Here is a 22,764-nt window from a genome sequence, read left to right as displayed (position 1 = left end):
TGTCAGTTAAAAACAGAGTAGGGGAGTTAGTAGATGGGGAGATGGAGGTATTGGGTAGATGGCGAGAATATTTTGAGGAACTTTTAAATGTTAAGGAAGAAACAGAGGCAGTAATTTCATGCACTGGTCAGGGAGGTATACCATCTTTTAGGAGTGAAGAAGAGCAGAATGTAAGTGTGGGGGAGGTACGTGAGGCATTACGTAAAATGAAAGGGGGTAAAGCAGCTGGAACTGATGGGATCATGACAGAAATGTTAAAAGCAGGGGGGGATATAGTGTTGGAGTGGTTGGTACTTTTGTTTAATAAATGTATGAAAGAGGGGAAGGTACCTAGGGATTGGCAGAGAGCATGTATAGTCCCTTTATATAAAGGGAAAGGGGACAAAAGAGACTGTAAAAATTATAGAGGAATAAGCTTACTGAGTATACCAGGAAAAGTGTACGGTAGGGTTATAATTGAAAGAATTAGAGGTAAGACAGAATGTAGGATTGCGGATGAGCAAGGAGGTTTTAGAGTGGGTAGGGGATGTGTAGATCAGGTGTTTACATTGAAGCATATATGTGAACAGTATTTAGATAAAGATAGGGAAGTTTTTATTGCATTTATGGATTTAGAAAAGGCATATGATAGAGTGGATAGAGGAGCAATGTGGCAGATGTTGCAAGTATATGGAATAGGTGGTAAGTTATTAAATGCTGTAAAGAGTTTTTATGAGGATAGTGAGGCTCAGGTTAGGGTGTGTAGAAGAGAGGGAGACTACTTCCCGGTAAAAGTAGGTCTTAGACAGGGATGTGTAATGTCACCATGGTTGTTTAATATATTTATAGATGGGGTTGTAAAGGAAGTAAATGCTAGGGTATTTGGGAGAGGGGTGGGATTAAATTATGGGGAATCAAATTCAAAATGGGAATTGACACAGTTACTTTTTGCTGATGATACTGTGCTTATGGGAGATTCTAAAGAAAAATTGCAAAGGTTAGTGGATGAGTTTGGGAATGTGTGTAAAGGTAGAAAGTTGAAAGTGAACATAGAAAAGAGTAAGGTGATGAGGGTGTCAAATGATTTAGATAAAGAAAAATTGGATATCAAATTGGGGAGGAGGAGTAAGGAAGAAGTGAATGTTTTCAGATACTTGGGAGTTGACGTGTCGGCGGATGGATTTATGAAGGATGAGGTTAATCATAGAATTGATGAGGGAAAAAAGGTGAGTGGTGCGTTGAGGTATATGTGGAGTCAAAAAACGTTATCTATGGAGGCAAAGAAGGGAATGTATGAAAGTATAGTAGTACCAACACTCTTATATGGGTGTGAAGCTTGGGTGGTAAATGCAGCAGCGAGGAGACGGTTGGAGGCAGCGGAGATGTCCTGTTTAAGGGCAATGTGTGGTGTAAATATTATGCAGAAAATTCGGAGTGTGGAAATTAGGAGAAGGTGTGGAGTTAATAAAAGTATTAGTCAGAGGGCAGAAGAGGGGTTGTTGAGGTGGTTTGGTCATTTAGAGAGAATGGATCACAGTAGAATGACATGGAAAGCATATAAATCTATAGGGGAAGGAAGGCGGGGTAGGGGTCGTCCTCGAAAGGGTTGGAGAGAGGGGGTAAAGGAGGTTTTGTGGGTAAGGGGCTTGGACTTCCAGCAAGCGTGCGTGAGCGTGTTAGATAGGAGTGAATGGAGACGAATGGTACTTGGGACCTGACGATCTGTTGGAGTGTGAGCAGGGTAATATTTAGTGAAGGGATTCAGGGAAACCGGTTATTTTCATATAGTCGGACTTGAGTCCTGGAAATGGGAAGTACAATGCCTGCACTTTAAATGAGGGGTTTGGGATATTGGCAGTTTGGAGGGATATGTTGTGTATCTTTATATGTGTATGCTTCTAGACTGTTGTATTCTGAGCACCTCTGCAAAAACAGTGATAATGTGCGAGTGTGGTGAAAGTGTTGAATGATGATGAAAGTATTTTCTTTTTGGGGATTTTCTTTCTTTTTTGGGTCACCCTGCCTCGGTGGGAGACGGCCGACTTGTTGAAAAAAAAAAAAAAAAAAAAATTAATAAATAATAATATTATTATTATTTATTATAAAAAGCACTAAACCCACAAGGGTCGTGAATTGCTATACATAGAGTAAAGGCATACGAAAAGAATATTTTTCTACAGTTACCCCCCAGTGTTTGACTAGAGAAAACGTAATTCTTCCGACACCACCTACACAGCTGCTTTGTAAACAAATCTTATATTTACATCAATTTTTATTCTGAGTGTATGTATCATGTTTATATGCTATGTAATGGGTTTCATATATAATTTTAAGGAAAATATCATAGATGGATTAATGAAAATGCCTATATTGATGTAAAATAAGACATTTAGTGTGCCCAAGAGTGATTATCATTACGTAGTATTGGCGTCATGAGTAGAGAGAGACTTAGCGATTTTAATGTGTACCTGCACACCAGCAGTGTGTAAGTATATTTAGGTACAGGTACACTTAAGTATAATTATCAGAGTACATATAAAATATGCAGTAACTTTAAAACACTTGAAATTTTGGAAAGTTTCCTGACGTAATAGATGTGGTCACGGAAAATGTAAACAAACTGGGTGGGGGGCACCGTATTTGGAAGACTGCTTGCCGTATAGCAAATTTTGGTCATAATTTGACATCACCGTATTAGTGGAACACCGTAAGGAGAAATGCCATAAAGTGGCGCTTTACTGTATATAATGTATATTACCTGTTCTTATAATTTTATATTGCTTATATTTGCGATAATAGCTAAATCGCAAATATATTGCTTTATATTATTATTTGACTTAGTTATATTTGTTAGGTAGGATGTAATATTTATATATTATTATTCAGTGCTCATAGTAGAAGTGTTGACTGTCTAACTACTGTAATTATCGCTCATTGCTCATTTCCCTGCCGGCTACTGTGTTGCTGGGCAGTAACAGCACGGAACTATCACGTGATCGGGGGGGGGGGTGATCACACCTCACTTCAAGTAGTCAGAAGAGTGGGTGGCTCACTCTCTTGGTGGTTGGACGTTCTCATGACAAGACGCCCCACACTCCTCTCTCTTGTGGGCCCTTGTTGGAAGATCGTCTCTGTCGCTTTCTTGTTGTTGGTTCTGTGGAACTGTTCATAGAACATTGCCTAGACTTAGTGATTTTCGACATTGTACTGAGGTTGTGTGTCACATTGACACTCTGAGAAACTCAGGTCCTGAGCTGTAACTTCTGACCTAACTTGTACTGGTATCTGTGCACTGTCACAGTCGGGGATTTTCTTATGCTGAACTTAGATTCAGTAGAATGGGAGTTTTGAGACTTTATTGGAGGATCTGCAGATGGTCCCTACTTAGTGTCGTTATATTATCTCCTTGTTCCTGATTCTGTGTCACTGTTGCTTGTTCTATTGCTGTTCGACTTATCAGTCGGTTTTTTGTTCAAGCAAGCTGTTCTGATTGCCAGGTTGGTCAAGAAGTCAGTTCATGTGAGGACTTTGTCAGTCACTGGTTTAAGTCTAGTCGAGTCTAGAGACATAGCGAACTATGTACTTAGAGCACTTACACACATACAAACTTACTTGTATATATTTTTTTTTATTTTTTATTATCACACCGGCCGATTCCCACCAAGGCAGGGTGGCCCGAAAAAGAAAAACTTTCACCATCATTCACTCCATCACTGTCTTGCCAGAAGGGTGCTTTACACTACAGTTTTTAAACTGCAACATTAACACCCCTCCTTCAGAGTGCAGGCACTGTACTTCCCATCTCCAGGACTCAAGTCCGGCCTGCCGGTTTCCCTGAATCCCTTCATAAATGTTACTTTGCTCACACTCCAACAGCACGTCAAGTATTAAAAACCATTTGTCTCCATTCACTCCTATCAAACACGCTCACGCATGCCTGCTGGAAGTCCAAGCCCCTCGCACACAAAACCTCCTTTACCCCCTCCCTCCAACCCTTCCTAGGCCGACCCCTACCCCGCCTTCCTTCCACTACAGACTGATACACTCTTGAAGTCATTCTGTTTCGCTCCATTCTCTCTACATGTCCGAACCACCTCAACAACCCTTCCTCAGCCCTCTGGACAACAGTTTTGGTAATCCCGCACCTCCTCCTAACTTCCAAACTACGAATTCTCTGCATTATATTCACACCACACATTGCCCTCAGACATGACATCTCCACTGCCTCCAGCCTTCTCCTCGCTGCAACATTCATCACCCACGCTTCACACCCATATAAGAGCGTTGGTAAAACTATACTCTCATACATTCCCCTCTTTGCCTCCAAGGACAAAGTTCTTTGTCTCCACAGACTCCTAAGTGCACCACTCACTCTTTTTCCCTCATCAATTCTATGATTCACCTCATCTTTCATAGACCCATCCGCTGACACGTCCACTCCCAAATATCTGAATACGTTCACCTCCTCCATACTCTCTCCCTCCAATCTGATATTCAATCTTTCATCACCTAATCTTTTTGTTATCCTCATAACCTTACTCTTTCCTGTATTCACCTTTAATTTTCTTCTTTTGCACACCCTACCAAATTCATCCACCAATCTCTGCAACTTCTCTTCAGAATCTCCCAAGAGCACAGTGTCATCAGCAAAGAGCAGCTGTGACAACTCCCACTTTGTGTGTGATTCTTTATCTTTTAACTCCACGCCTCTTGCCAAGACCCTCGCATTTACTTCTCTTACAACCCCATCTATAAATATATTAAACAACCACGGTGACATCACACATCCTTGTCTAAGGCCTACTTTTACTGGGAAAAAATTTCCCTCTTTCCTACATACTCTAACTTGAGCCTCACTATCCTCGTAAAAACTCTTCACTGCTTTCAGTAACCTACCTCCTACACCATACACTTGCAACATCTGCCACATTGCCCCCCTATCCACCCTGTCATACGCCTTTTCCAAATCCATAAATGCCACAAAGACCTCTTTAGCCTTATCTAAATACTGTTCACTTATATGTTTCACTGTAAACACCTGGTCCACACACCCCCTACCTTTCCTAAAGCCTCCTTGTTCATCTGCTATCCTATTCTCCGTCTTACTCTTAATTCTTTCAATTATAACTCTACCATACACCTTACCAGGTACACTCAACAGACTTATCCCCCTATAATTTTTGCACTCTCTTTTATCCCCTTTGCCTTTATACAAAGGAACCATGCATGCTCTCTGCCAATCCCTAGGTACCTTACCCTCTTCCATACATTTATTAAATAATTGCACCAACCACTCCAAAACTATATCCCCACCTGCTTTTAACATTTCTATCTTTATCCCATCAATCCCGGCTGCCTTACCCCCTTTCATTTTACCTACTGCCTCACGAACTTCCCCCACACTCACAACTGGCTCTTCCTCACTCCTACAAGATGTTATTCCTCCTTGCCCTATACACGAAATCACAGCTTCCCTATCTTCATCAACATTTAACAATTCCTCAAAATATTCCTTCCATCTTCCCAATACCTCTAACTCTCCATTTAATAACTCTCCTCTCCTATTTTTAACTGACAAATCCATTTGTTCTCTAGGCTTTCTTAACTTGTTAATCTCACTCCAAAACTTTTTCTTATTTTCAACAAAATTTGTTGATAACATCTCACCCACTCTCTCATTTGCTCTCTTTTTACATTGCTTCACCACTCTCTTAACTTCTCTCTTTTTCTCCATATACTCTTCCCTCCTTGCATCACTTCTACTTTGTAAAAACTTCTCATATGCTAACTTTTTCTCCCTTACTACTCTCTTTACATCATCATTCCACCAATCGCTCCTCTTCCCTCCTGCACCCACTTTCCTGTAACCACAAACTTCTGCTGAACACTCTAACACTACATTTTTAAACCTACCCCATACCTCTTCGACCCCATTGCCTATGCTCTCATTAGCCCATCTATCCTCCAATAGCTGTTTATATCTTACCCTAACTGCCTCCTCTTTTAGTTTATAAACCTTTACCTCTCTCTTCCCTGATGCTTCTATTCTCCTTGTATCCCATCTACCTTTTACTCTCAGTGTAGCTACAACTAGAAAGTGATCTGATATATCTGTGGCCCCTCTATAAACATGTACATCCTGAAGTCTACTCAACAGTCTTTTATCTACCAATACATAATCCAACAAACTACTGTCATTTCGCCCTACATCATATCGTGTATACTTATTTATCCTCTTTTTCTTAAAATATGTATTACCTATAACTAAACCCCTTTCTATACAAAGTTCAATCAAAGGGCTCCCATTATCATTTACACCTGGCACCCCAAACTTACCTACCACACCCTCTCTAAAAGTTTCTCCTACTTTAGCATTCAAGTCCCCTACCACAATTACTCTCTCACTTGGTTCAAAGGCTCCTATACATTCACTTAACATCTCCCAAAATCTCTCTCTCTCCTCTGCATTCCTCTCTTCTCCAGGTGCATACACGCTTATTATGACCCACTTCTCGCATCCAACCTTTACTTTAATCCACATAATTCTTGAATTTACACATTCATATTCTCTTTTCTCCTTCCATAACTGATCATTTAACATTACTGCTACCCCTTCCTTTGCTCTAACTCTCTCAGATACTCCAGATTTAATCCCATTTATTTCCCCCCACTGAAACTCTCCTACCCCCTTCAGCTTTGTTTCGCTTAGGGCCAGGACATCCAACTTCTTTTCATTCATAACATCAGCAATCATCTGTTTCTTGTCATCCGCACTACATCCACGCACATTTAAGCAACCCAGTTTTATAAAGTTTTTCTTCTTCTCTTTTTTAGTAATTGTATACAGGAGAAGGGGTTACTAGCCCATTGCTCCCGGCATTTTAGTCGCCTCATACGACACGCATGGCTTACGGAGGAAAGATTCTTTTCCACTTCCCCATGGACAATAGAAGAAATAAAAAAGAACAAGAGCTATTTAGAAAAAGGAGAAAAACCTAGATGTATGTATATATATATATGCATGTGCGTGTCTATGAAGTGTGACCAAAGTGTAAGTAGGAGTAGCAAGATATCCCTGTTATCTTAGCGTGTTTATGAGACAGAAAAAGAAACCAGCAATCCTACCATCATGCAAAACAGTTACAGGTTTTTGTTTCACAGTCATCTGTATTAAATGATAATGTACTAGATGGTACTTAAGACATATAAATGTGATATGTGCCTTCAGCACAATACTACTGTACACGAGAGAGCTGATTATTTTGATTGTTTATATTAAATTTAATTTACTTTGATATTTTACTCCTAGACTTCTTGATTAATAAACTTACTAAATTTTAATTTCTTCAGTTAGTAGCCTACGAGTTGTAATCCTGAAGCACTACTAAATCTTACTGAATTTTAATGGATAACTGGACCAGGATACTGACTACTTGTTACAAAAACCCAGTAACAGGCTGGATGCTAGAAGGGCAGTCCTTTCTAGTATTCACTGGAGATCTCTATGCCTATTAGAAATTGCATTTTTTGTAACAAATGGGGGCCTGTCTGGGAAGCTCTTGATCCAAGGTGTTGGAGAGATTGTCCAGTTTGGCATACTAGTAACTCTATGGCCAAACACTTTAGGTACTTTCCTAATCTGAAGACATTGAGTTTAGTCTTTTACAACATAATAGGTGGATGTATGTACTTGATTGAGTTTCTTGATCCAAGGAGATGGAAATACTGTTTGAGCTCTATCTCTAAGACAACCAACACTAAAATTCCTATTAGGATTATAGTTTCCCATGATTACTCTCTCGTAGTACAATTATTTTCGTGATGTCTGTCAAAGTGAAACAATTAATTGATACTCTGACTTTGTCTGAGTTGAGTACATTAAAACTTCAGACGTGTTGGCGAGTAGCCAAATATCTCGGTGTGACGTATAACAGGAATTACACTGCAGAAACTGTCAGAGCATTAATTAACCCTTTGAGGGTTTCGGACGTACTAGTACGTCTTACGCGTAGGGGTTTTTGACGTACTAGTACGCACAAATCTCGCGGGAAAAGGCTGGTAGGCCTACATGTGAGAGAATGGGTCTGTGTGGTCAGTGTGCGCAGTAGAAAAAAAATCTGGGACCCAGTGGTGCATTGTGGGAACGCCATCTTAGTAAACAATATCCACCATGCCTCGCGGTAAGAAGCTCCTCACTTCTCGGCGAATTGGGACACTTTTGTTCCCCAGTGACAGTTCTAATACAGATGGAAGTGCCAGTGAAGATGAGTTTCAAGGTTTTGGTGAGGTTTTGACCGAAACTAATGACCATAATATCAGTAATAGTGAGGAAAACCCAGACGACCCTCAGCCTTCCACCTCTGGTGCTGGGCCGTCTTGTTCACATTCAGTTGTACCAGAATCCAAGAGGAAACTTCTATTTTCCCAAATCCCAGACTCAGATGAGAGCATGTGTGATGATAGTGATAGTGAATATGAACTACAAGCTCTTCAAACTAGTTCCAGTAGTGATAGTGAAGTGCAATATTCCCCAGTGAAGCGTCAGTATATACGACAATGTATGCACTCTGGTAGTTTGCCATATGCTATTCCAAGGGGAAGGAGTGCATCTCGGAGTACATCCTGTACAACAGGAACAGACAGTGAAAATGACGATGGTACTGTTGCAATTGGGATGGAAAATGTGCGTGGTGGTAGTGGTGCCGGCGGTGAGGCACCAGCAGTGGGCCATGCTGCCACCCACGCTGCCACCCACGCCGCTGCCTCAGCTGATCTACAACAAAGGCCACCATCCCCCACCCACCCACCCACCACACCAGCCTCCACAACCACAACCTCCACAGCCACAACCTCCACAACCACAACCTCCACAACCACAACCACCTGTCATTGTCCAGTACCCACCAGCAGACTGCACCTGGGATTGGCAGGAAGCTGTCAATTTTGTTCCAAATGCCCACCAGTTTGATGGCAGCCAAAGTGAAATACGACCATCTTGTACACTTGGGAACAGTGCCACTGAACTGGAATGTTTCGAGTTATTCTTTGACGAACCACTGATGGAAAGTATTGCCATGGAAAGCAACACATACTACGAGTACACCATGGCAAACACATTACTTTCACCAAAATCACGTCTACACCAGTGGAAGGAGGCAACTGTGGCTGAGATGTATCTTTTCTTTGCCACAATAATGCTTATGCCACATGTGTATAAGCACGAAGTGAAATCATACTGGTCAACAGACCGCCTGATTGCAACCCCAGGTTTCAGTGATATAATGCCAGTGAATCGATTTGTGCTAATGTTACGTATGCTTCACTTCTCAGACAAAACCAGGCCTGACAGAAATGACAGGTTATATAAGATTAGGAATGTGTTTGTGTATCTGAAAGAGAAATTCAGTACGCATTTTTATCCCTTCAGGAAGCTTGTAATTGACGAGTCTTTCTGTTCAAAGGAAGACTTTCTTTCAAGCAGTACATACCAAGCAAGTGGAAACACTTTGGTATAAAGTTGTTTGTGCTTTGTGATTGTTACAGTGGTCTGGTATTGGATATTATTGTGTACACTGGAAGTTATACATTGCAAAATACCAGGAAGTTATTGGGCATCTCAGGTGATGTGGTTAGAACAATGATAGAACCATACCTTGGTAAGGGGCATATATTATATACAGATAACTGGTACACAAGCCCCTCACTCAGTGATTTTTTGCAAGTGAACATGACAGATGTGTGTGGCACAGTGCGTGCAAATCGGAAACATATGCCCAGGTTTGACGCTGGCACTCGTAGAGGTGAGGTGCAGACGTTTGCTGCCAATGACATCATGGCATTTCGGTGGCATGACAAACGAGATGTCACACTGTTGTCATCAGTTCACCCTAATGAAGTGGCAGGCAGCATAGAGAGAGCAATGAACCCATTCTAAAACCTGCAGCTGTGATTGATTACACCTTCAACATGCATTCAGTGGACAAATGTGACATGCAGGTTGGGTTTGCTGATTGTGTTTGCAAGAGTTATAAGTGGTACATCAAACTCTTTTTCCATCTTCTGGACATTTCCATGCTCAATGCTTATAATATGTATAAGATGAGGACAAGAAACAAACCACAGTACCGCGAATTCTGTTTCTGTCATCAGACAAATAGTATTCAAGTACCAAGGAATAACACCTGCAATTGACCGCCCACCAAATTATCAACAACTACCTGCTCGTCTGAAGCATGGTGATCACTTCCTGGTAAAAGTGCCTGCTACTGCTTTCAAGACAAAGGCTCAGAAGAGGTGTTACGTCTGTTCACATACAAAAAAATGCCCACAACAATGCAGAGACACTCGTTTTATGTGTGAGGAGTGCAAAACTCCACTGTGCATGACACCATGTTTCAAAGACTTCCACAGGCTGTAGAACTTCTAGAAACATTCCCTGTGACTGTATATGTGTATATAAAATATAGAAAAATAGTAATAAACAACATTTCATATCGTTTGTTTGTGTAAATATTTTCTATAAACAAAATAATGACAACAGTGTTTACGCCTTCATTGTGTTATATTGAAAAAGAAGTAACTTACAAAATACTGATCATGTTGGCCTCAGAGGTCATAAAACTACTCAGAAATAGAAAAATTGAAAAATAATTGAAAATAGTACATAAAAAAGTAAATAGAAAAATACTGGGCGACAGCAATCGGCGATGTTACCAGATGTTCAATTTTGGCAAACTTCACACCTCCATATCTCGGTAAGTATTGACGGTAAAATTTTTTTGTTTAGCCTATAATGTTTAGAAAAAAAAAACTATTTTTTCATAAGAAAAAAATAATTTTTTTTTTTTTTTTGAAATTTGGCCGACCCTGAGAACGAGTTTCGGAGAGGGCCTGTCGACCCTCAAATGGTTAAAGATATATTGTTTCCTGCTCATGCAGAGATGTCTGATGATTCAGATACAGAGAGCATAGTTCTCTATTAGAAACTATGACTCTATTTGATGATGTAGAAGAGAGAGCAACTACGGCAGAAGTGAGCCTAGTATCTGAGCCTAGTAAAATTCCGTTCGCGCTCACGCCTTCCCCCCTGACTAACACAATAGTACAGAGTGTAGCTGGTAGTATGACTCATCCTCATACTAGCACCGTGTATGCTACACCTGTATCTACTTATCCTAGACCAGATCTAGACTCTAGGGATGGCTGGACAAGGTGCCTGACCTAAGGACCGTCCAGAATAATTCATTAGATTCCTTACTCCTCCGTTACCCACTGGTCCTATCTTGGAGGAACAGTTTGAGAGGATGGAACGCCTCATTGTGTTGCAGACTGCACAAATAGAGGCACAGAGGAAAGTGAACGAAGAAGATTTCCAGAGAGAAAATGTTCGTCTCTAAAGACAACAGACTAATAGATCTGACAAAGTTGATAAACCTGTTAGTACAACACAGGACACATTTAATGTGCAGAAAGCTGCCTCAATGGTTCCTAAGTTTTTTGAGAGTGACTTAGACACCTATTTTGATGTGTTTGAGAACCAGGCATGTGCTATGAACTGGCCACATAAGCACTGGGCTACCTTGTTACACACAGCTGTGACAGGGAGAGCTCAAACTTGTACTGCTGCTTTACCATTTGACAAGTACATTAGTTATGACGCTGTCAAGCAAACTATTCTAGAGACATATAACTTGTTACCCGTAAATTATCAACATGCATTTCGTACGTTACAACGACGACAAGATCAAACTTGTGTAGAGTTTGCTCGTGAGAAAAAAGTTGCATTTGAGAGATGGTCTAGAGCTGCTAAATGTAACAATTATGACAGTCTTGTTCAGTTGTTACTACACGAAGAGTTTAACAACTGTATGTCTGTTGACATACAAGAATATCTGATCGATCATACTACCTCGGATATTCTGGAAACTGCAGCATTAGCAGACAATTACAAGATTTCTCACAAACTTGTACGTACTAAAACACAGAGAAACAAGGTAACTAAAAACTGTCCTAGAAGTTGGCAACCTAAATCAGCTGATCAGTGCCGGCGTGATGTACCTGCTACTGTAACTTCTTGTACCTTTACCAGGAAAACTCACAATCCTGAATCTGTCTCTGTGGTTAGACAGAAATCTGATACCGAGAAGAAGAAAGTTAAATGTACATATTGTAACAGAAAAGGACATGCTAGAGAGTATTGCTATAAGTTAGAAAGAGATACGAGAAGCAGTCGTGCGGCTGATGCCCCCACACAAGCCGTATCCTCTTCTGTGCAACAAAGACATCAAAATCCTAGTAATACCTCTGATCCCACTGTTTTAGATAATATTACTCAGGATAGATGACTAGCGTCAGAAAGTGTATCTGACGAAAAGATTCATTCAGCGATTAGTCCTTACTTATCGAGAGGCAAAGTAGAACTTGATGAATCTCATCTGACTGAGATAATTACTTTCAGAGACACTGGCAGTTATCTCACGTTATTAAGGGAAGATGTACTGCCCATAACTGATGATACATATTGCAAGATAGATGTATTGTTAGAAGCCTGTGGTGGGGCTGTTTTAAAAGTACCTCTACACAAAGTTTACATTGAAACAAGCTATTATACTGGTTATATTTCAGTAGGTATTTCCAGTGGTGTATTTCCCATCAGGTCAGTGGACTTGTTGATAGGGAACGATATCCTTCATGCTGGTATATCTAAGGAACCACTTGTGGTTGATAATACCACTAATGATAATTATGCCATTGAAGCTTGTAGAGAGAAGCCTATTTTATTTCCTCTCAGCGCAATTACTAGAGCTATATCAAAGATACAACAACCATCCTTGTCTTCTGTTGAGTTAGTTGATGACAATGATTTGGGCTTGAATATGTTGTTTAGTGATGCTCTGCACCCAGGATCATTAACACTGACCCCCTTCCCCTGTCATCAACCTAGTCAGGACACAACTGACATTAAATTTCTAACTCATGATGATTTAATCAAGGATCAGTTTGTTGATCAGTCACTGGAAAGACTGAGAGATATAGCAATTACTGAGAGTGAAGCAAAGGATCTCGATAATTGTTACTGTTATAGTAATGGTGTACTGATGGAAAAAAATACATGTACATGCAAGTTGTCAGCTGATAGTGTTTCCACCACAGTCAAGCATTTCGTAGTGTTACCAGTTACATTTCGTGAACAAGCCCTTGATTTTGCTCACAATAGTCTCATAGGAGGACATTTGGGTGTCAAGAAGACACTCGGTAAACTGGCAAAGCATTTTACTTGGCCAAAAATGAAGGAAACAGTAGCTGATCATGTGCGACGTTGCCACGTCTGTCAAGTGACAGGCAAGCCAGTGCACACACCTCCACCTGCACCTCTCATTCCTATCACCGTGGATGGTGAACCATTCTCACGTCTTATTATTGATTGTGTTGGTCCTTTGCCTAGAACCAAACTGGGGAACCAATACTTATTTACTATTATGGACGCTGCAACATGCTATCCCAAAGCTATTCCTATGAGAAAAATTAATGCTCGTGCTATTGTGAGAGCACTGATGAAATTTTTCTCCCAGGTTGGATTGCCACAAGAGATACAATCAGATCAGGGATCTAACTTCACTTCTAAGATCTTTCGAGAAGCATTATCCCACTTAGGAATAAAGTCTGTACTTTCAACCAGTTATCATCCACAGTCACAAGGTGCTCTAGAGAGATTTCATCAGACATTGAAGTCCATGGTGAGAGCTTATTGTGAACATTTTTATAGAGACTGGGATGAAGGTATACCTTTTCTTTTGTTTGCTATGAGAGAAAGTGAGCAAGAAAGTCTTGGGTTTAGTCTGTTTGAGTTAATATTCGGACACCAAGTGCGTGGTCCTCTCGCAGTGTTAAAAGACGCGTGGACAGGAAAATCAAATCCATCACTGAGCTCATCACCTTCATTAATGCAGCAGCATTTGACAGCTGCTAGAGAGCTAGCTTCGAAAAACCTAGTTTCAGCCCAAGATAAAATGAAACAAAATTATGACAAGCGTGCTGTCTCTCGCTCTTTTAAAGCAGGAGATAAGGTGATGGCTCAGAAATTAGTACCAGGTCATGCTCTACAAGCCAGGTATGATGGTCCCCTGGAAGTAGTGAGAAAACTTAGCGACATAAATTATTTAGTATGTACTCCTGGGAAGAGGAAATCCAATCATGTGTACCATGTTAACCAGCTCAAGAAATACTATGCTAGTGTTCTACCTACTACATCTATTCTTCCTAGGACAGAGGAAGAAAACGTCAGTCTGCCTGACATCTCTAGAGGTATAGAAGTGCATTTAGAAAATTCAGTGACTCTACAATCACTAGACAATTTTCTTAGTAACCTTGGGGATGATAAAGCTGGTGATATTAAAAACATGATTTTGCAGTTCCCTGAATTGTACAGTGATGTTCCTAAACATTGTACTCTGGGTGTACATGACATTGATGTACAGGGAGCATCACCCATTAAGCAATCTCCATATAGGATGAGTCCAACGAAGCATAAAGCATTGAGAGAAGAAGTTGATTTTCTGTTATCTCATGGACTTATTGAGCGCAGTAAAAGTCCATGGGCATCTCCATGTATTTTAGTGCCTAAACCTGACGGTAGTTTCAGGATGTGCACTGATTACCGAAAAGTGAACTCTGTCACCTTGCCTGATGGTTATCCCCTACCTCACATTGATGACCTTATTGACCGGGTGTCAGGAGCCCAGTTTGTCAGCCGTTTAGATCTTTTACGAGGCTATTATCAAGTCCCGCTTACTGAATGTGCTCAAGAAATATCTGTTTTTACTATTCAAGATGGATTGTTTAACTACCTCGTCACCCCCTTCGGCCTATGTAACGCAGCTTCTTCATTCCAACGTATAATGAACGAGTTGACCCACAATTTAGAGGGAGTAGAAGCCTACCTTGACGACTTAGTGGTGTACAGTGATGAGTGGGAATAACACTTGACACGTCTCAGAGCATTGTTTGAGAGACTGGCACACTACAACTTCACTGTTAACTTAGCTAAATGTAGTTTTGGTCAAGCCAAGATTACCTATCTAGGCTTCTGTATTGGCCAAGGTGAGGTTGCTCCTATTGAGACTAAGGTTTGTGCTATTTTTGCATTTCCAGTGCCACAGGATAGGAAGGGAGTACAGAGATTCCTGGGCATGGCAGGATATTATCGCAGGTTCTGTCTAAACTTTTCTCAGATTGCTGCTGTTCTCACTGAGCTTACTAGTAGCAAAGTTCAGTTCATCTTAACTAGAGATTGTTCAGACTCGTTCAAAAGATTGAAGCGTTTGCTTTCCTCTGCTCCTGTGTTGAGGAGTCCTAATTTCAATCTTCCCTTCTTTTTACATATAGATGCGAGTGGTTATGCAGTGTGTGCTGTGCTGCTCCAACAGTCAACATCCACTGACATTCTCCATCCTATATATTACTATTCATTTAAGCTCAAACGACACCAGAAAAATTATGCCACTATTGAGAAAGAGGCTCTAGCTCTTGTGGTGTCCTTGGAACATTTTGATGTGTATTTGGGCACTTCCCCATTTAAAATTAACGTTTTTTCAAACCACAATCCACTCACCTATATAAATACAATGAAGAGTAAAAATGCTAGGATCATGAGGTGGGCTCTCAGAATCCAGCCATACCCTATTAGTATACAACATATCAGTGGTCATTGTAATGTAATTGCTGACACTTTGTCGCATCCTTAATTATAAGTTACATTTAAATTAACGTAATTTTAAGCCCAAATACCTTTAATTACTTGCTATGTCAAATTCAGTAAAGTAACGTATTCTATCAGCCCATGTTAATTATGTATACTTATGTCTAATTATTTTCTTTATACATTCACAGTAGTGGTGATATATATTGGTGTGAGGAGAAGACAGTTGGAGACAGAAGCTGAGTGTTGAGTGTGTAGTGTTGTGTGGGTGATGTTACCGAGTGGCGGAACAGTCCTACCGCTGCGGCCCCCCCCCACTACACACCTTACGTTACTACACACCTTAAGCTTCCTGATATGCAGATGTCCATACTGCCTCGCATTCCACTACCACTGCACAAGATTGTTGTTCATATGCTGTCTCCACTACTATGATCGAGCCTCTACATGTCATGCTTGTCTCCGCTATCCTGTCTCTACACTGATGTACATAACCATGAGTATGCAGGGATTTGATACTGTGTACTGCCCTAGTACCAGGGGCATAACTTATAGTGATATAGACACTGTGAAATAGAAGTGTTAGCACAAGAGTGACTCTGACTTATGTTGATAATAAATTGTTATTAGTGACATGAGTAATCAGTAATGATATAAAAGACATTAACGCAACTCTTAGTGCAACTGTTTGTCATGCTGGGGGGTATTGCGACCCCTGAATGTGTCACAATGTATATAATGTATATTACCTGTTCTTATAATTTTATATTGCTTATATTTGCAATAATAGCTAAATTGTAAATATATTGCTTTATATTATTATTTGACTTAGTTATATTTGTTAGGTAGGATGTAACATTTATATATTATTATTCAGTGCTCATAGTTCAAGTGTTGATTGTCTAACTACTGTAATTATCGCTCGTTGCTCATTTCCCTGCCGGCTTCTGTGTTGCTGGGCAGTAACAGCATGGAGCTATCATGTGATCGGGGAGGGGGGGATCACACCTCGCCTCGAGTAGTCAGAAGAGTGGGTGGCTCACTCTCTTGGTGGTTGGACATTCTCACGACAAGACGCCCCACACTCCTCTCTCTTGTGGGCCCTTGTTGGAAGATTGTCTGTCTCTTTCTTGTTGTTGGTTCTGTGGAACTGTTCATAGAACATTGCCAGGACTTAGTGATTTTTGACGTTGTACCAAGGTTGTGTGTCACATTGACACTCTGAGAAACTCAGGTCCTGAGCTGTAGCTTCTGACCTAACTTGTACTGGTATCTGTGCACTGTTGCAGTCGGGGATTTTCTTATGCTGAACTTAGATTCAGTAGAATGGGAGTTTTGAGACTTTAGTGGAGGATCTGCAGATGGTCCCTACTTAGTGTCGTTATATTATCTCCTTGTTCCTGATTCTGTGTCACTGTTGCTTGTTCTATTGCTGTTTGACTTATCAGTCGGTTTTTTGTTCAAGCAAGCCATTCTGATTGCCAGGTTGGTCAAAAAGTTAGTTGATGTGAGGACTTTGTCAGTCACTGGTTTAAGTCTAGTCGAGTCTAGAGACATAGCGAACTATGTACTTAGAGCACTTACACACATACACACAAACTTACTTGTATATATTTGTATTAAATGTTAATGTACTAGATGGTACTTAAGACATATAAATGTGATAAGTGCCTTCAGCACAATACTACTGTACACGAGAGAGCTGATTATTTTGATTGTTTATATTAAATTTAATTTACTTTGATAATTTACTCCTAGACTTCTTGATTAACCCTTTGAGGGTCGACAGGCCCTCTTCTGAGACTCGTTCTCAGGGTCGGCCAAATTTAAAAAAAAAAATAATTTTTTCTTATGAAAAGATAGAGGATCTTTTCCCGATGATAATGACACCAAAAGTATGAAATTTGATGGAAAACTTACGGAATTATACTCTCGCGAAGTTAGCGGTCTCGACAATGTTTACGCATCGGTGATTTTGCCCACTTTGAGCCCCATTTTCGGCCAATTCCACTGTACTTGTCGACAAAAAACATGAATATTTCGCTAGAAATCCATTTTTTCTATCGAATGAGTGCAAGAAACCACCCATTTACCAGTTTCAACTATCCAGTATAGTGGTCAGAAATTTAGCAATTTTGCCAATTTCACACAAATTTCAAAAGATGCCAATTTCCGAATAGGGTCCAGAATAAACAAGAAAGACATTCCTGGCACTAAAATGACATTTCCTCTGTTCATTAGTCACGTCTCGAGGCCCCTCTTACATTCTTTTGCTTTCCACTTTGAATTTTTATTCTCACAAAAAATAGAAGATTTACTGTTATGCAGACTACTGCATTAGTGTAAAAAATGGTATAAATAATATTGGCACACTTGCGAAAGAATATTAGACTCACTAGTTGACGTGCATTGGACGCTTGGCATGATTTGTTTACTTTTGAACTTTGGCAAAAATCGAACATTTCTGCTACTTTGAGCTCAATTTCAAGGTACTTTTCATTGTAAAATCAGTCAAAATCATCTCAATTTCTGTAATATGTCTTCCATTTTATAAAATAAGACCAAGAAAACTAGAATACAACAATAAATACCATATGAAAATATAGTGCAAAGTCGCTGTTTTATTCCAAAAAAACGGTCAAAGTTTTTTTTTCTCATTATGCACTGTGTGCTGCAGGATTTTTTTTATACTGTGCACACTGACCACATAGACCTATTCTTTCATATGTAGGCCTACCAGCTTTCTCCCACTAGATTTGAGGGCGCTAGAATTTAGGCGTAGTAGTACGTCAAAAACCCTGGATCGTAAGCCATACTAGTACGGCCGAAACCCTCAAAGGGTTAATAAACTTACTAAATTTTAATTTCTTTAGTTAGTAGCCTACCATTTGTAATCCTGAAGCACTACTAAATCTTACTGAATTTTAACCCTTTGACTGTTTCAGTCGTATATATACGTCTTATGAGCCACAGTGTTTAACGTACATATAATAAAAAAATTCTAGCGGCTTAAAATCGAGCAAAAGAAAGCTGGTAGGCCCACATGTGAGAGAATGGGTCTGTGTGGTCAGTGTGCACCATATAAAAAAAATCCTGCAGCACGCAGTGCATAATGAGAAAAAAAAGACCGTGTTTTTGGATTAAAACGCAGACTTTGTTGTGTATTTTCAGACAAGCACCTAAAGTTGGTACCTGACCAGCCGGGCTGTGGCTCGTACATTGGATTACGTGCAGTCAGCAGTAACAGCCTGGTTGATCAGGCCCTGATTCACCATGAGGCCTAGTCTCAGGCAGGGCCATGAGGGCGTTGACCCATGGAACTCTCTCCAGGTGAACGCCAGTATTTATGGTTGTATTCTCGTTTTCTTGGTCTCATTTGATAGAATGGAAAACTTATAGAAATAGAGGTGATTTTGACTGGTTTTACTATGAAAAGAACCTTGAAATGGAGCTCAAAGTAAGTGAAATGTTTGATTTTTTGCTGATGTTCAAAAGTAAACAAATGATGTCATTGTCCAATAAATGTCCAAGTAGCCATTCTAATATGCAGTCATGAATGGGTTGACATTATTTGTACAATTATTACAGTATTGCAGTAGTCTGCTTAACAGTAAATCTTCTATTTTTTGTTTGAATAAAAATTCAAAATAGAAAGCAAGAGTAATATCAGAAGGGCCTGGAGACATGACTGATGAACAAAGAAAATGTTATTTTAGAGCCAGGAATGTCTGCATTGTTCATTCTGGAACCTATTTTGAAATTGACATATTTTTTAATTTGCATGAAATTGGCCAAATTTCAAATTTCTGACCACGTTATTGGGTAGTTGGAATCGGTAAATGGGCCGTTTGTTGTACTCAGTTGATAGATCAAATGGAATTCTAAAGAAATAGCTATAAGTTTGGTCAACTGGAACAATTAGCCGAAAATATGGCTCAAAGTGGGCGAAATTGCCAATTCATAAATATCACCAAGGTCACTAGCTTTGCGAGAGCATAATTCTGTGAGTTTTCCATCAAATTTCATTCTTTTGGTATCATTACCATCAGGAAAAGATTGTCTATCATTTCTTATGAAAAAATAATTTTTTTTTTTTTCAAAAATTTTTTGACACCAGGAGACACCTCAGGATTTGGGGCTGCGACAGTCAAAGGGTTAATGGATAACTGGACCAGGATACTGACTGCTTGTTATGAAAACCCAGTAACAGGCTGGATGCTAGAAGGGCAGTCCTTTCTAGTATTCACTGGAGATCTCTATGCTTATTAGAAATCGCGTTTTTTGTAACAGTGACAATAGTTGGTGGCGATTGGAACTGTGTGGTGCGTAGGAAGGATGTGGAACCGAGGGGGGGCGGGGTGTTTTTTGACAGGTTTAGGGGATCTATTGAGAGGTGTGGGATTGAGGGATATAGTTGATGGAGGGGATTGTGAGATAGAGCACACATTTCATAGAAAGGGCTATGCTGCACGACTAGATAGGTTGTATGTGACAAGGGGTGTGAGGAACATGGGTGCAGACGGTAAATGTCTTTTATTCAGATCATAGGGCGGTTTATGCTGATTTAATTTGGGACGGTTTGCCTGAGAGATATTTGGGGTACTGGAAGTTGAATGTACGACTACTGTGTGAGGGGGTGGAGGGAGGGGATTTTGAAAGTTTGTGGGAGGACTTATGGGATGAGGGTAGGAGTGCAAGTGATTTATTGAGGTGGTGGGATGGGGTTGCGAAGAGGAGGATACGGCAATATTATGTGCGAAGGGGAAAGAATGAGGCATGGATGACATAAGGGCTTCAACAGTATTTAGAGGGGCGGTTGCAGGGTTGTTATAAGAGGGGTGCTGTGATAGGAGTGTATCCAATGGAGGAAATTGAAGCGTTAAAGTGGCAGATAAGAGACATGCACAATGAGAGATTTGATGAGGCGAGGGTGCAGGGTGGGTTGGAGGAATCGATTTGGGGTGACAGGCCGTTGGCCTGTGTGTTAAGGGGCCAGCGGAGGCGCAGGTTGGCAATGGAGATAGATAAGTTGGTAGTAAATGAGAACTTAGGTGGGTATAAGAAGGGTCAGGAGTTGCGAACTACTGAGGGAATGAGTGGTTTTGTGGATAGGTGGTTTGGACAATATTTGCGGAGTGTAGGAGTGAACGGTGAGGATTTAGAGAGATTGGGAGAGAATGTATCTTGTGTGCTGAGTGGAAGTGATCGTACGGCATTGGGAGGGGATATTGAAGAGGGGGAGGTATGGAGAGCTTAGGAGAATATGGCGAGAGGTAAAGAGCCAGGTATAGACGGGCTACCTTGCGAATTCTATGTGAAGCATTGGAGTGTGTTGAAGGATTTTTTAGTGAACCTGATGAATATGATGAAACGTGAGGGGAGGATGGGTGAGTTGAAGAGTACTGCAGTAGTAGTTTTGATTCCAAAAGGGGAAGGCCCTACTACAGTGCCGCCGCCGCCCCTGCCACCACCGCCACCACTGCCACCACCACCACGGTAGCTTATTTCACAGTCACACCTATTAAACAAGCACCAAACACAATGAATTAATTGTGAAATGTTTAAACGAGCGTGCAGGTTAGTTCTAAGCTTGAAGCATGTGATACTCAGGGCGTTCAAAGCTCGGGGTTCCACTGTAATTGTGGTGGACAGAGAGATTATATTGTTATTATTGTAAACAATGAACAACTGTGTAAGCTTGCAACTTTCTTGTGTCTCAGTTAATTGTTGCAGAGGATATTATTGAGTATTTCCATTTTGTTAAAGTGAGATGCATGAAACTCTGGCTATACTGAACTTCCTCTTACTGATAGTTCCTCTCAGGTGTGAACTTCCTCTTACTGATAGTTCCTCTCAAGTGTGAACTTCTTACTGATAGTTCCTCTCAGGTGTGAACTTTCTCTTACTGATAGTTCCTCTTAGGTGTGAGCTTCCTCTTACTGATAGTTCCTCTCATGTGTGAACCTCTTCTTACTGATAGTTCCTCTCAGGTGTGGACTTCCTCTTACTGATGGTTCCTCTCAGGTGTAAACTTTCTTTTACTGATAGTTCCTCTCAGATGTGAACTTCCTCTTACTGATAGTTCCTCGCAGGTGTCAACTTCCTCTTACTGATAATTTATCTCAGGTGTCAACTTCCTCTTACTAATAGTTCCTCTCAGGTGTGAACTTGCTCTTACTGATAGTTCCTCTCAGGTGTGAACTTCCTCTTATAGTTCCTCTCAGGTGTGAACTTCCTCTTACTCATAGTTCCATACAGGTGTGACACATTTTGTGAATACTGTATAATAATAATAATAATAATAATAATAGTTGTAATAAAAGATTAAAAAAAATTATTTTGCAGGTCATCCTGGCATCAGAAGCTGGCACTTGTAGTGTCAATATTGTACGTCATCCTGGCATCAGAAGCTGGCACTTGTAGTGTCAATATTGTAGGTCATCCTGGCATCAGAAGCTGGCACTTGTAGTGTCAATATTGCAGGTCATCCTGGCATTAGAAGCTGGCACTTGTAGGGTCATTACTGCAAGTCATCCTGGCACCAGAGACTGGCATTTGTAGTGTCAGTACTGCAGGTCATCCTGGCATCTGAAATTGGCGCTTGTAGTGTCAATAGTGCAAGTCATCCTGACACCAGAAACTTGTTCAACAATTTTATAACAGTGTTCAGAATGTCTGAAAGACTTTCTGAAAAGTCTAATTTTGTAAGTCACGTGAGAACTAATTCTGGAAAGAAACCATATCGGTGTTCATTATGTTTGAAAGACTTTTCTAGAAAATCACATTTAGTAACTCACAGGAGAACTCATACTGGAGAGAAACCACATCAGTGTCCAGAATGTCTGAAAGATTTTTCTGAAAAATCAAGTTTAGTAAGACACATGAGAGCTCATGCTGGAGAGAACCCATTTCAGTGTCCGGAATGTCTGAAAGACTATTCTCAAAAGTCTGATTTAGTAAGTCACATGAGAACTCATACAGGAGAGAAACCATATCAGTGTTCAGAATGTCTAAAAGGGTTTTCTGAAAAATGTAATTTAGTAAGTCACATGAGAACTCATACTGGAGAGAAACCATATCAGTGTCCA

General features: G+C 40.4%; 1 protein-coding gene across 1 annotated transcript; it reads left to right on the top strand.

The window, feature by feature from the left end:
• The first annotated feature begins 10,328 nt into the window (after positions 1-10,328).
• Positions 10,329-22,758, top strand: LOC138853475 (uncharacterized). The gene is made up of 2 exons (XM_070090247.1): positions 10,329-16,176; positions 22,022-22,758. Exon 1 carries the CDS (start codon positions 12,855-12,857, stop codon positions 14,955-14,957), a length of 2,103 nt encoding a protein of 700 aa, XP_069946348.1. The 5' UTR covers positions 10,329-12,854; the 3' UTR covers positions 14,958-16,176; positions 22,022-22,758.
• The last annotated feature ends 6 nt before the right edge of the window (positions 22,759-22,764 follow it).

This window comes from Cherax quadricarinatus, chromosome 31 (genome assembly GCF_038502225.1).
Source record: "Cherax quadricarinatus isolate ZL_2023a chromosome 31, ASM3850222v1, whole genome shotgun sequence".
In the NCBI taxonomy this organism is placed as follows: domain Eukaryota; kingdom Metazoa; phylum Arthropoda; class Malacostraca; order Decapoda; family Parastacidae; genus Cherax; species Cherax quadricarinatus.
This window is presented reverse-complemented; position numbering and strand designations above follow the sequence as displayed.

Coding starts and splice junctions, on each gene's coding strand:
- LOC138853475 (XM_070090247.1), top strand. CDS start 12,855: ATGTTGTTTAGTGATGCTCTGCACCCAGGATCATTAACACTGACCCCC.